Here is a 16144-nt window from a genome sequence, read left to right as displayed (position 1 = left end):
TGCATCCTGGATTTACTTATCTTCTGCTCTACAATCTGTAACCCATAGTGCACCAAGCTAGCCTTGTTCAGTATTGAACTTAGTTAAATCAGTTTTTAAGTTTATGCTTTAAGCTTCTTATACTTAAAGTTGAAACAAAAATACATTGCAAATACTGACAGATTTTTCTTTTTTAGCAACGCTACATGTAGGTGATGAAATCCGAGAAATTAATGGAGTAAATGTTGCAAATCAGACTGTTGAAGTCTTGCAGCAAATGCTGGTAAGATATTTTTAATTCTTTAGTATAGTTTCTTTTGTAGAAAATTTATTTTGATTTAAAAAAAAAATGTTAAGAGTTTTAACCTGCTGAACTATGTTTAGTGTTTGTACGCATGCATGTACACTCACTAATACTAACATAATAGACTGTGAATGTAAATTACTTACAGAAAAATGAGTAAAGTATTTCATATGGAAGGGATCTTCAGAGTGAGCATACAACTATTGGACCATTACAAAGTGTGATCTTTTCTGAGACTAGTAGTATAACTCTGGTAGGAAATTAAGGAACAATTTAAACATAGCCAATAATAATGATGCCCAGAGGTTCAGTAGTACATAAAAGTAAATAGTACAAGCTACTAATAATCAGTAGATTATTATTACTTGAAATCAGTTTGAAGTTACCATTTCTCAAAATTTGAAATATCTTGAAATATTAAAATCTATCAGATAAACAGATTTTTACCGGATATTTTTTTAAAATAAGACTCACTGTTCACAATACAAAACAAATTAGCAAGTCAAGCATGAATTAAACTATAGAAAAGATATCGTAGCTATAAATCTTAAACAGCAATTAAGATGGTTTGGATGCCTCCAGAGACTGTCCTCTCAGAGATTACCAAATATAGTCTTGAATGGAATCACTGAAGGAAGATGTTCAAGAGGCAGACCAAAAAGAACTTGACTACAGTCTTTGAAAGAAAGGTTGCAGTTTTTGAGTATTTTTAGAGAGAGAGAGAGAGAGAGATGACAGAAATGGCCAGAGAAAGAGACAGACGGCAATGATTTCATAGAGAACTCAACGGATGAGAAAGAAGAAGAAATATTTTGATTTTTTTTTTAAAAAAAAGCTTCATAATGTTGCTTTAAAAGGCTCAAATTTATAAGAACTAATATGAAGAGAATTTTGTTTTGTTCCAAAGGATCCAATGACTAATAGACACTCCATGTTCCTCAAGACCCAACTTTTCAGGATGTGATACATATGTTTAGATTCGGATGTCTACATCATGCTAGTCTGACTGACAAAAGAATGACAGTAGGCAGAGCTGTAGAGTTGGAGTCAGTAAAAATGTACTGACCCCGACTCCTAATGAATTTAAATTGTAGTATAAATAATGTTAAAATTTCCTATTTCACAGATAATTTGCTTGACCTATTTTTTTTCAGGATATATTTTAATTTCAAGTTCTTTGCAAGTTCAAAAATAAAACATCTTTTATGATAATTTATATATTATATTAGTGAAAGCAGCATCCCAGATTGTGAATTTTTTCAAAAATTCACAATCACAAAAAAATAAGTGTCAGAGTCACTGTTTTTGAACACTTTACAATAACAACAGATGGAAAATATAATGTGTGTCAATGTATTATAGAAGATGGTGATTGAGAAAAAGCATGTGATGCAAAAATGAGTAGGTTTTGTGGTTCTTATAAAAAATGCACCTACAAGAGTATCAAATTTAGAAAGATGCAGTGTTTTCATCCTAAACTGGTAGAAACTGTGAATGAGAAAGATCAAACTACCAAGTTTGATCTTTCTCAAACACAACTACCAAGATTCTTTATATCTGACAAAGTTATCGTAACAATGATGCAAGAAAAGTTTAAAAACCACACCATTGAAATGGCAGTGAAGAATAGTGTACTTCTATCCTTTTTTTTCACAACCAGCCTTTTTAGGCTTAAATGGAGAAATGGTTAGAAAACTTGAAGTCGAAGGTGCCATAAATTGAGTAGTCGGAATTGGAATCGAAGGTTATATGTATTGACTCTATATCCTTGACAGCAGGAACAGGGAATCCAATATAATCCAGGGTATTTTAAGAGAAGAATTTTATCTTCAGTGAAGAATAAAAGAGATCTTGTTCATTGTCCTGTTGGTTGTCTGGAAATCAATTTTTTTTAGAACCTAGATATATACATTACCAGATCTCATTGATCTGAGTGATGGATATTTCTTAATCTATGAAGGGCTGTTAGATCTTGAACAATCAGAAGAGTGATTGTTCAAGATCTGTTTTATCTTGAAAGGATAATAACCATGAGAAGCATGTTATCTATAACTCACCTCAGAAGAACATATTTATGAGGATCGTGATAACTCTCAGTGTTTGAGATGGGGATTATGAAATTGTGAACACAGGTTTCCTGTAAACAGAAAAGCCTAGAGCTCTCTGCTTCCTGTTTTGTGTTGGGATGGAAGGACCCCATATTTGTAGTGTAAGGGACCACCCAGTCATTAGTGACTTTTCATTCCTTTTTTTCTTTGATTTTCTTCCTGTATTTTTTGCTCTTCTTTTTCAGAGTTTTTTTACTATCCTTCCAGACCACCATCAATGGGATCCAATGCCCTGCCTCCATGTTTGCTGCATGATATGACCTGTGGGCATCTGAAAAAGTAGTCTTGCACTACTTTGTCGTCTGCTTTGGCAAGACCGACAGTCCTGGATGGTCCAGCTAGAATCATTCATCTAATGAGCTTGCCTACAAGGGTCAATAATATTGCAGTAAGTCTCTCACTGTATTATCTGAAGTTGGGCCCCAAGGTTTGCTATGCTGCTGGTATGGCGTCCAGGGTAGCACTGGCCTTCCACTCCCGAGCGCAGTCATTCCTTGCCAGAGAGTGGATGTCCATGTGTGATTCTGTGGTGAGTGGGAGCTCTGGAGATGAGCAAAAAAACCCTTGAGCATTAATTCTTCATCCCGAAATGTTTCAGGATTCTAAGAAGGTTCCAACTATATTGATACATCATTTAGTAACAGAAGTAAGAAACAAATGATATGTTATACCACTACAGATGTACCAGTGTTTCTGATCATCTTTGCAACAGGTGAAAAGCCAATAGGGAAAATGTAGCCCTTCTTTATTCAAAAGGATTTGAAAGGACTGGCAGGATCTCTCCCAAAATTGTTAAGAAACTACGTTTGTGGAAACATCATGTCAGCAGCATTCTGAAAAACTGCTGGGAGCAGCATCAAGGGGGGGGGATGGAATACCGGTCACAGTAACACCTCATAAAATACTCAATTCTTGCAGAGGAATAATATCAGAATGTGATTTCCTTGATGTTCCTGTTGAGGAGATATGTTCAGAGCTTAAAGATCAGGGAGTGACAGATATGAGGAACATCCTACATAGTGTTGGTCACCTGGTTCCAGGTAGTTTGAGCATGTCCATAAATATGGACATACAAAAAATAAGTTAAACACCACACTTGTTATGAAATCCTCTTATGCTGAGAAGATGGCAACTAAGAAGATGTCACAGCATCTTAAACTCATTTGTCTGTTCCATCCTCTGATAATTTCACCATACCTGAACTTGATTATTATTATTATTATTATTATTATTACAGGTATCTCCATGGAGTCAGTAGACTCATCGCGGGAGACCCAAACTAGCAAAACAATATCTGTCATATCTCTTCTTGAATTCATTTACAGACGAAGAGCTCACAACTAAGTCAGGCAATGAATTCCACTCATTCCCACCCTCCAGGCAAAAAACCTTGTTCTGACACCTTTGTTAACCACACTCTTCTTTAATTTCCAGAGATGACCTCTTGTTCTTCCATCACTTTCACACAGCTGAAACATTTCCCCTGCATCAATCCTATAAAAACCTTTTAGTAATTTGAATGTTTCTATCATATCCCCTCTTCTTCGCCTATCAACCAATCTCTGCAATCCACAAGCTCTCAATCTATCAATGTAGGGAGCATTTTTTATATCACTCACCAACTTGGTCACTCTTCTCTGAACCCTCTCCACAGCCTCCTCATCTCCAAGGAATCCAGGTGACCAGACCTGAGCACAGTAATCCAAATGTGGAAGTATCAATGCTTTATAAAGGGGAATAATAACCTCTTTATCTCTGGATGTCAGTGTGTTCCTCAACAACCAAGTAATCCTATGTGCAATCTTGGACACCTTAGCAATGTGTCCTCTGAACTTCATCTCCCTATCTACCAATACCCCTAAGTCCCTAGCCTCATTAATCTCTTGGAGTACCTTTCCATCGATGTAGTACACAGCTGGTAATCTTTTAATCCCAAAATGCATGACTTTACACTTTTCCACATTGAACTGACATCCATTTTCTTTTGCCCATTTTACCAGCTTATTTAAATCCTCCTGCAAACTTTCAACATCAGCTTGATTTTTTATTGCACTACACAACTTTGCATCATCAGCAAACAACTGAATATCTCCCTTTAAGCTGTTTCCTATATCATTTATATACAAATTAAACAACATTGGCCCAAGCACAGAGCCCTGAGGCACACCACTGGTCACCTGCCTCGTTCTGGACTCGGCTCCTCCATACACCACCTTATGGTATCTCTCCCTGAGCCATTCTCCTATCCATATCGCCAATTTAATATCCATTCCTATCTGCTCCAATTTGCGTAACAGTGTTCTATGGGGTATCCTGTCAAAAGCCTTAGCAAAATCCAGAAGTACCACTGTGTAGCCAGTTCCTTTGTCCAACTCAGATGTTATTCTATTATGAATAGTTAATAGATTGCTAAGGCAGGATCTACCTTTAACAAAACCATGTTGGCCTCTATAGAGTATCATATCCTGATCCACCCATTCTTGAATTTTGTCTTTAACCAACTTTTCCAATACTTTTACCACTACTCCTGAGATGGTGATTGGTCTGTAATTCAATACCACAGTTTTAGAGCCACCCTTATGCAAAAGAACCACTTTGCCTAACTTCCACTCCCTAGGGACCATACCAGAGTTCAAACTTAAGTTAAATATCCAGGTGAGAGGGGTTGACAATTCATTTGCACATTCACGCAACACCCGAGCTGATATTCCATCTAAGCCTACCGCAGTGTTTGCATTTAAGTTTTGCAATATATTTAATACCTCTGATTCTTTAGCTTCAATTCTCACATTAGGTATTGCTGTAGGTATAGAGATATCCTCACTTGGGTGATAGACTTTTGAAAAGTGATCACTCAGTAACTCGACTATTACATCTGATTTTGTCACCTCAATACCATCAGCACCCACTAAGGTTATCCTTCCGAAGTCATTCTTCCTCTTACTTGCCACATAGCGGAAGAACTCTTTGGGATTACCCTTGATCTCTTTGGCTAAGGTCTTCTCATAATCTGATTTAGCTTTTCTTACTATGCTGGTAACCTTCCTAGCTTGAGCCTTGTACTGCTCATGGGTGTCCTGATCGCCTTTCTCCTTGTAAATTCTCCATAACATTTTCTTTTTTTGCAGTTCAAGCTTGATACTACTGCTCATCCATCTAATGCCTGCCTTGTTTGACCTCCTAACCATGGGGACACAATCTGATATTGCTTTCCTCAGATACCCGCTGATTTTATCCCAAGCACTGCTAACATCTTTCCCTTGCAATATGTTCTGCCATGGGATGGCTGCAAGCTCACTCCGAAGCTTGTTATAATTGCCTAACCTGTAGTTCCGTACATACCCCTTCTTAATAGAAAAATCCACAGATTTTGCAACCTCCCAAGTCAATACCACATGATCGCTTTCACCAACTGGAGGTAACGAGGACACCTTACTTATGCATATAACCTCTGAACCAATAACCAGGTCCAACACTCTCACACCACGTGTCCCTTCAGTTACGTGCTGTTTCAAGTAATTATCTCGTAGAAGATGTATGAATTCCATTTCCTTTTTGCTACGTGATATTTCCTCCTTCCAATTGATATCACCGTAATTAAAATCCCCCATAATAATCACCAAGCCTTCACTCATTGCACTAAGTTGCTGATGCATGAATTCAATATCTCCCCCCCGTACTCCCTGGCCTATAGCAGCATCCAACTGTATATTTGGTTGTGTTGGTCACTATTTCGCACCAGACTGCCTCAAATGAACTCTCATTCACATGTCTATCATCATGATATACTACTTTCTTTGGCTGCAACACATCAGCTATCATCAACAGTACTCCTCCTCCTGTTCTATCTTCTCTATCCTCCCTGAAAATACTGTACCCATCACATTCAATTCCAGTGACCACATCTTCTGCTGACAGCCAAGTTTCACTAATGCCTACAACTTTTGGTGAGATTTCACTGACTAATGCCAAAAATTCTTCTCTCTTATTTCGAATGCTTCTAGCATTGGTATACAAAAATTGCAGATTCCCTCTAGATCTTGTAGCGGCTTTAGAACTGATATATAAGTCACTAACTACCGTAGTCCTATGCCGATTTTTATCCCCTCTCTTCTGCAATTTATTCAGCCTATAAGGATCAATAAATACACAATCAGCGCTAAAGTTTCTCTCTCTTACACCCAACCTTTTCAATATTAGTTTCCCTGCCCAATAACTTCAACCTGTTCAGAAAACAATAACTTCTTCAATCGCTTATGTCCTTCCATGTTAAGATGCAGTCCATCTCTAGCATACAACTGCCTTTTTCCTTCAAACACACTCCAAACATCAACAAACTCCAGACCTCTTTTTCTGCACATTCTTGCAATCATATCATTCATTATCATTGCTCGTCTACTTAACTCGTAATTGTCAAAATGAGGCAGCACACACACTATTCTCCCACTGACACTTTTCCTCTTCACAATATCTAATAATGTTCTTAAATCTTTTCCTACCCGATTTATACTACCTCTCAGGTCATTCGTACCCACCATAACTATCATTGTATAACTATCATATTGATGATCATGAGTGCTTCTCTGTTTAGCACATCATTCACATGACCTATGGTTTCACTCCAGAAATGGTTCTATTCGATGAGAACCCATTTATCAAAAAATTGTGGTAAGGATATCACTTAATGATAAACCATCAGATAACCCCACAAAAAAATTGATACTTCAGTATCAGTTGAAAGCGAATTAAATTTAGCAGCTGATCCTGACACAGCAGATGATGTATTAAATATTTTTCAGAGGAAGAGATGAAAACCACCCATCAATACCTCCCAAAATTGGTTCATAAATATATACCTGACAAAGATAATCCCTCGTCCTCCCGAAAATTGCACAAGTCTACAAAACTTGCAATGGAATTATAATAGAATATTGATTATATAAAGATTTTGCTGCAGAAACAAAGGCTTTCTATTTCTGTCTTCAGGAAACATATTTAAAACCCAGTGGGCACCCTTCATTAAGAAATTGCACTGTTGTATTCAAGGACAGAACTGCAGGTCTTGATCTTGGAGTAGCTATCCTAGTGGACAGTTATACTCCTTTCTATCATGTCCAGTTTAATATTGTTCTGGAACTAGTAGCAATTTGCCTGTCTGTGGGATTTCTTATTACAGTATGTTCAATTTATTTACCACTGGATTCTGAGTTAAATGAAATCAATTTTGTCGGCCTGGTTGGCCGACTGGTTAGTGTATCCACTCTCCAGCCAAAAGGCTGTGGGTTCAAATCCCGTCATGGGCATGGATGTTTGTGATTGTCTGTGAAAATACTAGTGATGGTGGTGGTTGGTGGTAGATGGTGTAGATAATGAAGGCAGTTGCGATTGGTAGAGACAGAATTGTAGAGTACATGCCCTTCCTTGATGAATCTTTGGACTCCCTGGAGGTGTTTATGTAATAATAACAATAATAATAATAGCCTTACATTTTAACTGCCTGACCCCATACTTCTTATGGGTAACATTAATGTGCATAATATTCTGTGGTGTAGGGCCTCTTCCTTTTGAATAATAAACTCAAAACACTTTTTTCCACATACCAACCCACTCATTTTCTGCAATTGATCTTATAATCTGTTCCCCTGCTATTTTTTTACTGCTTACATTGGATGTCAAAGAGAACATATACGAAAGCAATCATTATCCTGTTATTTGCACAGCGTCTTCAGAGAAATCATGTTGTATAGAGATTAGAGGCCATTTGTTATGAGATTATCTCTATAAAGATTGTTTTTATACTCTGAGTGGTTAGTATTACCAAGGGTTCAATTCTGATTGATGCAATCACCGTTAACTGTTTCGTTTAGAATCCAGAAAATCACTGACTCAAGACCAAATACAAAAAATATACACATTTAATAAAACTAATATACTTTAAATAGAATTACATCTTCAAAATACTGGATCCAAGGCCTTCTGAAATAAATTTACACTTGAGAGATTTTCTTATCCAAAAATATTAAAATCACCTATTCTCTGACTCATTCTATTACTGATTTACTTGTTTTGACAATAACAAAATGATTTGTAGTCGGTTTTTGGGCCTTTTCTAAAAATATAAAATTTACTTCTTCTTTTCCATAGGGTTCTTTCTTATCTCCTTTATCTCCCACCAGAGCACAAATAATATTGTGTTACAACACACGATATTATTCCTCCTGTCTCTGAAGGATAAATACTCTTACCTTTTGCAGTTCTATTTGGCACAAAATTTACTGTACCAGAGGAAAATAGTTTCTTCTACTACTTCATAAACAACATATCTAAGTTGAGCTAATTTTGTTATCTTTTCCAGTAGAAATAACAAATAGATCTGGCGTCCTTAAGACTGATGAAACTTTCCAATTAGCGTTTCCTCTAACATTCAATTAGAACATTGGCTGCAATATCTTCTTTTATTTACTAAATACTTGTTGGCAGCCCCCAACTTCTCCAGCTTAAAGACTCGCAGTTCTGCAATTCCTTTTCGGAATCTTCTATTAATATTCTTTTGACTGTTACGTAAAAACTTTCTAACAACAAAATTTCTCTGGTATGTGTTCTTAAACTTCCATTAGCTCTCTCTTGTTTTCCTCTTTACCCCAATACTGAATGCTCTCTCTGTCAGTTGTCAATCACCCATCAAACTCATCTGTGACCATGTACACTCCATGTAAGTTGCAAGCTAGAAGTTACGTATAATGGCTGACATGTCTCCGTTAGCTTAACGAGAATGTCTTTTCAAAACACAACGCTTAATAATTTTAAATTACAATAAAAAGTCTGAAAATAACACAACTATCCAAATCCAGTAAGTACCCAAATTTTTTAAATTGCTTTACATTTAATTTTGACAAAATAATATCAATAACGGGCACATCGCAAGTGCCGATCATATGTGTTATGAAACCAAAACTAATAATATACTAACACAAACAATTTGTAAAAATAGTCATAATTTTAAATTATGACTATTTTTACAATGTTCTCCTACAAGGATACCCATGTGGAAAATGGACCATGTTGACTGGAATACTTTTGCCATCTGACAAAATTTAATGCTGATACTGTCAGTCAAACACCTATCATCGAAGCAGTAAAGTATGGCATTTTGTCCAGGCAAAACAGCCTTAATTCCAAAAACATAATTTCTGTTTTCATTCTATGTGAAGCCTTGGTGTAACTCAGAGTGCCAGAAAACCAAAAAAGATCAAGACAGAGCATGGGGTATATTTTGTACATACCCCACCATATCAAACTAAATAACTTTTAAACGTGCTCAGAGCAAAGCGTGTTATGTGAGACTCCAGAGATAAAAACAAACTTGGGTCAGTTACCACCATCGATTAATAAAGCAACTAGTGCTAATATTGTATCGGCTAAAATCTGGAAGATGAAAGATAGATACATTCAATGTTTGTCTACCTTAGACCAAAATGCATGTGTTGTTACTGATCTCAAAGTTGTTGTAGACACTTTGGGAGAAAATTTTGTTAGCATCTCAGTAACAGCTTATATCATCCTGAATTTTTAATATTTGAAAGATCTACAAGAGAAACAGTGAATAAATGTTTTTTACTAATGTGCGTGAGCTCTACAAACAGCCATTTGTTAAAGAGGAACTAAAGAGTTCTTTTATTGTCTCATCAGAGCACAATTGGTTCTGATGACATCCATTATAAAATGATAAATCATCTTCTATGGATCTCCTTCTCTTAATATACAACAGAATACTTAGAGGATGAGTTTCTGGATTCTTGGCATAAGTCAACTGTCATTGCTATCCCAAAACCAGGAAAGGATCCACCACAAGCAAACAATTATTGACCTATTGCTCTGACCAGCTGTCTTTATAAGATAATGGTTCATGCCAGACTTCTGTGGCATTTAGAAAGCAATGATCTTCTCTCCATACAGTGTGGCATTTGTGTACATTATTCAAAGTTGTATCTTTAGTCCATTTAGAAACGTATAAGAGATGCATTCCTGAAACAAGAACATCTGGTTTCAGTGTTCTTCAACATGGAAAAAGCTTATGGCACAGCCTGGAGACAGCATATTAAAAGATCTCTATAATCTAGGTCTCAGAGGACACCTTCTTGTATTTATTAAACAAAGTGCATGAGAGCATTAAATCTCCTTTGCACTGTATTGCTACTGAATCAGGTGCAGATTGATCTTTGCTTTGTCTTTATTATGTATACTTATGTTCAAAGCTGGATTATGGGTCTCGAGTCTATGGTTCTGCAAGACGGTTGGATCCCATCCATCATCAAGGTATGTGGATAGCTACTTGTGCTTTTCACACATTGCCCACTCAAAGACTTGATTTTGATGGAAATAAACCAGCTCTATCACTTAGACGAAAACAGTTGTCTCTTAACTATGCTCTAATAATTAAGCCTCTTTCAGAGCATCCTAGGTGGACTAGTATCTTTTCTGTATGTTGGGAGGTTCAATATCACACAGGTTGCACTGCTATATGTCCTTGCAGTATCTGCATTGTTTAGAGATTATGGAAGCTATTACTTGCACTAAACATAACAACATTCCTTAATGACAGGTTTGCATTCTGCAACCTCTCACTTTGTCAACTACAAAGTCTCATACTCCATTTATCTATCTACCTGCATTTGCTATATGCACACAGAGCAGCTAACTCTGATTTCTTGCCCATCTATAACTGATGGTTCAAGATCTGAGACCTCTGTTGGCTGTACTTCGTGACATTACTATCTCCAGCTATATCCCACTTGATTGCAGTAATTATACAGTAGAGTTGTATGTCATTTATCTTGCATTTGTACATGTAAAAGAAATCTGCTACCAAAAAAGTGTGTAATTTATACATGCTCCTTGAGTTTTTTACTTGTTATCTCCTCTTCTGTGTATAATCCACATCCAGTGCTTTCTGAGGTTTTACAATTGTTGTACAAAATAAAGACCCTTACTTTTCATGTTCATTTGTGCTAGGTTTCCAGCCACATTGGAATTAAGGGAAATGAGAATGCAGATGCAGCTGTTAGATCAGCTTATACTTTTCCATGTACTGTTTGACAGTCTCATATACAAACTTGGGACAGCTTATAAGATCAATGCATCCAGTGGCAGTCTTCATGATAAAAAGCAGTGACAAACAAATTACATGAGATTAAGTTGGCAGTTTCATCAACAGAGAAACAAATAAGAGGAAATTGTTCTTGCTAGGTTCTACATAGGTCTCTTACAAATGCTTATTTACTGATGGCTGATGACCCACCAATGTGGGAAAATGCAATGTGCATCTCACCAATTCTGCTGGGGTGCCAGCACTTCATGCAAGAGATGAATGAAATTTCTACTTATCCAACCAAGCTATTTATGCTCGGGCAGATGTTATCAGATTCAAACAAATTGCATGACATTTTTTACTTTTTACAAAGAATTAATTTATACAAACACATTTGATTATAAGTTCTATTTAGATGTAGGTAATGCATTGCTTAACTTAATTTTTTGTACATGCCTATTAATTACTAATTTGTCTTTATGACTGTTTATTAATACCTCGTGTACTGCTGTAACCTTTGATATGGTACAGTATGAGCTCTGCTATATTTGCACCAATAAACTATAAATCAACCAACCAACCATATTTTGTTTTGTTAATGTAAACTTTATCCTAGGAAAAGGCTATTGCAGAGACAGAGGAGAATGATGGCAAATTCTTTAATTTGCTTACTTGTAGATGTTATCATTCTATGAGAAGTAATCTCAGAAGTAAACTATAAAGTCATATAAGAATGTTAGAATGTATTTAGAAAGTAACTGAAGAGGGAAAGAACATTGTAGTCTTCGGCATGTCATTTCTCTGAAAATGGATGGATGTCTTTGAGTTTAGAAATGAAATCTGATATGTTCTTTATGAATGATGATTTTCCTGTAAGAGTGCAGAAAGGTTAGCTAAACATTTTGACCTTGTGAGTTGGTTGGTTTATAGTTTATTTGGCACAAAAACTACAAAGGTCATACTGTGCCATACTAAAGGTTAGAACATTAGCATTTACAGAAAATTGTAAACAATGTCTCTACAAGAATCTAGTTTCACAAAGCAGCATCTCTAGGTAAACAGAACTGCTGTAGAGGGCACAGCAACACACAAGGTCAGAGGTTATTACAGTAGTGCAAAAATTGTTAACAATATAAGTTAATAAATAATATATGAAACACTAAGCCAAGGAATGCAGTATCTACATATATGCAAAATTATAATAGATGCCTTTATAGCAGTACAAAAATAGGCAAAAAGGGATTATTATACAATATGCATGGATCAAAATTAAATTTAGCAATGCAGTATAAACAGAATTTAGCAATACATATAAACAGAATTACTAGAAAGTACACAAATAGGTAAGATGTCCTACAGCACTACATGATTATTCGAAAAATAAAGTAGTAAATAAGATGCATACACAAAATGTATGTTAAGTGATGCAATATCTACATATAAACAAAATTACTCCAAAGATTTCAGCAGTACATAAATAGATAACTATAGGTTAATATATGTATATACAAAACAAGTCAAGGAAAGCAGTGTCTACATCTAATAAGATTACCACAAACATTATTATACTAATACTTAAAGAGTCAGAAAGGAATTATTATACAGCATTGATGCATAAGATTTAAGTTTAATATTATGGTATTTACATATTAACAAAATTACAGCAAGGTGATACAAGTATACAAGATCAAGGCCTATGGTAATACATAATTGGTCAGATTTAACCTAATGAATAATATATATGTATAAAAGTTAAGTTAAGCAAAAAAGTATTTACATATAAACAAATGTATGGTCAAATGTGTTTGTACAAATTAATTCTTTTTAAAAAATTAAAAACATCATGCAATTTGCCTGAGTCTGCTAGCATTTCCCTGAGTGTATATGGCTTTGGTAGATAGGTGAAAATTTCATTCCCCTCTCATGAAAATTTTTGACAATCTACCAGAATATGATGAATAGTGAGATATATGTTGCATTTTTCACATATGGGAGGGTCATCAGCTCTCAGTAAATGAGAATGCGTAAGGTGACTGTGACCTATCCAGAGCCTAGCAAGGACAACCTTCTCTTTGTTTAATTTCAGGTTTAATGTTATATAATTTGTTTGTTGATGCTTCTTGCCATGTTAACTCCCACTGAGCAATTAGCTTTGATCTTATAAGTTGTCTGTAGTCTGTATATGGAACTGTCAAACAGTATGTGGAGAAGGTATGAGCTGATTTAGCAGCTGCACCTGCAGCCTCATTTCCTTTGATTCCGATGTGCTGGGAATCCAGCAGAACTGAACATCGAAATTAAGGATTTTCATTTTGTGAAGCAGGTGCAGCACCTCATAAAGTACTGGATCCAGATTATACATAGGAGAGGAGATAGTCTGTAAAGAGCTCAATGAGTTTGTATAAATTATACACTTTTGGTAGCAGTTTTCTTCTATATGCACAAGTGCAAGCTGAATGGCATGTAACTCTGCTGTATAATTACTGCAGTCAGGTGGGATCTGATTTGAGATAATAATGTCAGGAAACACAGCAGAACAGCCAACAGAGGTGTTAGTTCTTGAACCATCAGTATAAATGGGTAAGAAATCAGCGTGTGCCTCTCTGTGTGCATTAAACAATTGCAGGTAAATGGATGATGGGGTATAAGATTTCTGTAGCTGACAAAGTGAGAGGTTGCAGGATGGTGTGCAAACCTGCCATGGAGGAATGCTGTTATGTTTAGTGTAGCTAATGTTGTCAACATTTATACTAACAGCTTGCACAGTTTATTTAATACGCATACCAAAAGGATGTACAGTAGTTTGATGTGTGTGATATTGAGCTTCCCAATGCAGAGAGAAGATACTATTTCATGTAGGGTGATCTGGGAGAGATTTTATTTTTAGGGTGTAATTAAGAGACAACTGTTTCTGTTGAAGTGATAGAGCCGGTTCATTTGCTTCAACATAGAGACTTTGAGTGGGTGAAGTGCAAAAGGCACCAGTAGCTATCAGTATACCCTGATGATGGATGGAATCCAACCATCGTAGGTTACTCTGTCTTGCCGAACCATAGACTTGGGAATTATTCCCAAGTCTATGGTTCAAAGCTGGATTATTCCCATAATCCAGCTTTGAACGTATAAGTGCACGATAAAGATGGAGCAATGAAGCTCGATCAGCACACCCACTCAATAGAGGATAGAGTGCAAAGGAGGTTCAAAGTTCTTTTGCACTTTTCTCTTGGTTGACGAATGTGTTCTAGAAATGTGAGTTTTCTGTCAAAAATGAGTCCCAAGAACGTGGTTTCTGTAGCTACTGGAATAACAGTATGTCCCATTCTTAGTTCTGGATCTGGGTGATGAGTGCGTTTTCGACAGAAGTGTACACAAACACTTTCTTCTGTTGAAAACCTAAATCCATTATTAAGAGCCCACAGAGAGACATGATCAATTGCTTGCTGAAGTTGTCTTTCAGTTACCCTCATGTTACGTGAGTGACAGTAAATTGTGAAGTCATCAACCTATAGAGCATTGTCTACAGTGGGAGGAAGCTGTTCAATGATTGAGTTAATTTTAATGGCAAAAAGAGTTACACTTAAGACAGAGCCTTGGTGAACACCTTGTTCTTGATGATATGTTTGAGATAGCATACTTCCCACTCTGACTTGGAAAGTTTGCCTGGACAGAAAGTTTTTAATAAATATAGGGAGGTGTCCTTTGAGACCTAGGTCATAGAGGTCTTTTAATATACCATATATCCAGGCTGTGTCATAGACTTTTTCCATGTCAAAAAAAACTGAGACAAGATGTTCCCCCTTCAGAAATGCATCTCTTATACAAGTTTCTAACCGAACTAAATGGTCTACAGTTGATCGATGTTTACGGAAACCATATTGTGTATTGGAGATAAGACTATTGCTTTCTAATTACCAGAGAAATCTGGCATTAACCGTTTTCTCTAGTATCGTACAAAGACAGCTGGTCAGAGCAATGGGTCGATAATTATTTGCTTGTGTTGGATCTTTTCCTGGTTTTGGGATAGCAATGACAATTAACTTATGCCAAGAATTCGGAAACTCTTCCTCTGCAAGTATTCTATTGTATAATAAGAGAAGAAGATGATGGTAGATGTTTTATCATTTCATAATGGATGTCATCAGGTCCTACTGCACTAGGGTGAGATTGTAGCAGAGCTCTTTTTAGTTCCTCCTTGACAAATGGCTGATTATATGGCTGAAGAATGTTGGTAGAAAAATTAAGCCTTTGTTTCTCTTGCTGCTCTTTCAGTATTAAAAATTCTGGAGAATATGAAGCTGTTGCTGAGATTTTAGCAAACGTTTCTCCTAAAGTATCTGCAATAGCTTTGGGATCAGCAAGAACACTTCCATTATAGTCTAAGGTGGACAAACAGTGCTTACTATATCTGCCTTTCATTTTCCTGATTTTATCCCATACAATTTTTGGAGTAGTCATTTGATTAATTGATGTAGTAAATTGGATCCATGATTGTTTTTGACTCTGACGTCTTACAAAACGTGCTTTGGCTCGAGCACCCTTGAAAGTTATTAAATTTGATGTGGTAGGGTATCTACAAAATATGCTCCATGCTCTGTGTTGATCTTTTTTGGCTGCCTGACATTCTGGGTTCCACCAAGGCTTTGGATAGACTGGAAATCGAGATGA

The 16144-nt window shown here is 36.3% G+C and overlaps 1 protein-coding gene across 1 annotated transcript in view; it reads left to right on the top strand.

Annotated features, from left to right (window-relative positions):
* LOC150100826 (peripheral plasma membrane protein CASK-like) overlaps positions 1-16144 on the top strand; it is a 710225-nt gene that overhangs the window by 517238 nt on the left and 176843 nt on the right. The window contains exon 15 of the mRNA XM_090401913.1: positions 177-262. Coding sequence (XP_090258039.1) covers positions 177-262 — 86 coding nt within the window. The remainder of the gene's footprint in view (positions 1-176; positions 263-16144) is intronic.

This window comes from Typopeltis vanoorti, chromosome 12 (genome assembly GCF_054136105.1).
Source record: "Typopeltis vanoorti isolate ZY-2024b chromosome 12, IOZ_Tvanoo_1.0, whole genome shotgun sequence".
NCBI classification, from domain to species: domain Eukaryota; kingdom Metazoa; phylum Arthropoda; class Arachnida; order Uropygi; family Thelyphonidae; genus Typopeltis; species Typopeltis vanoorti.
The sequence above is the reverse complement of the archived record's forward strand: the minus strand, read 5'-3'. Positions and strand labels throughout refer to the sequence as shown.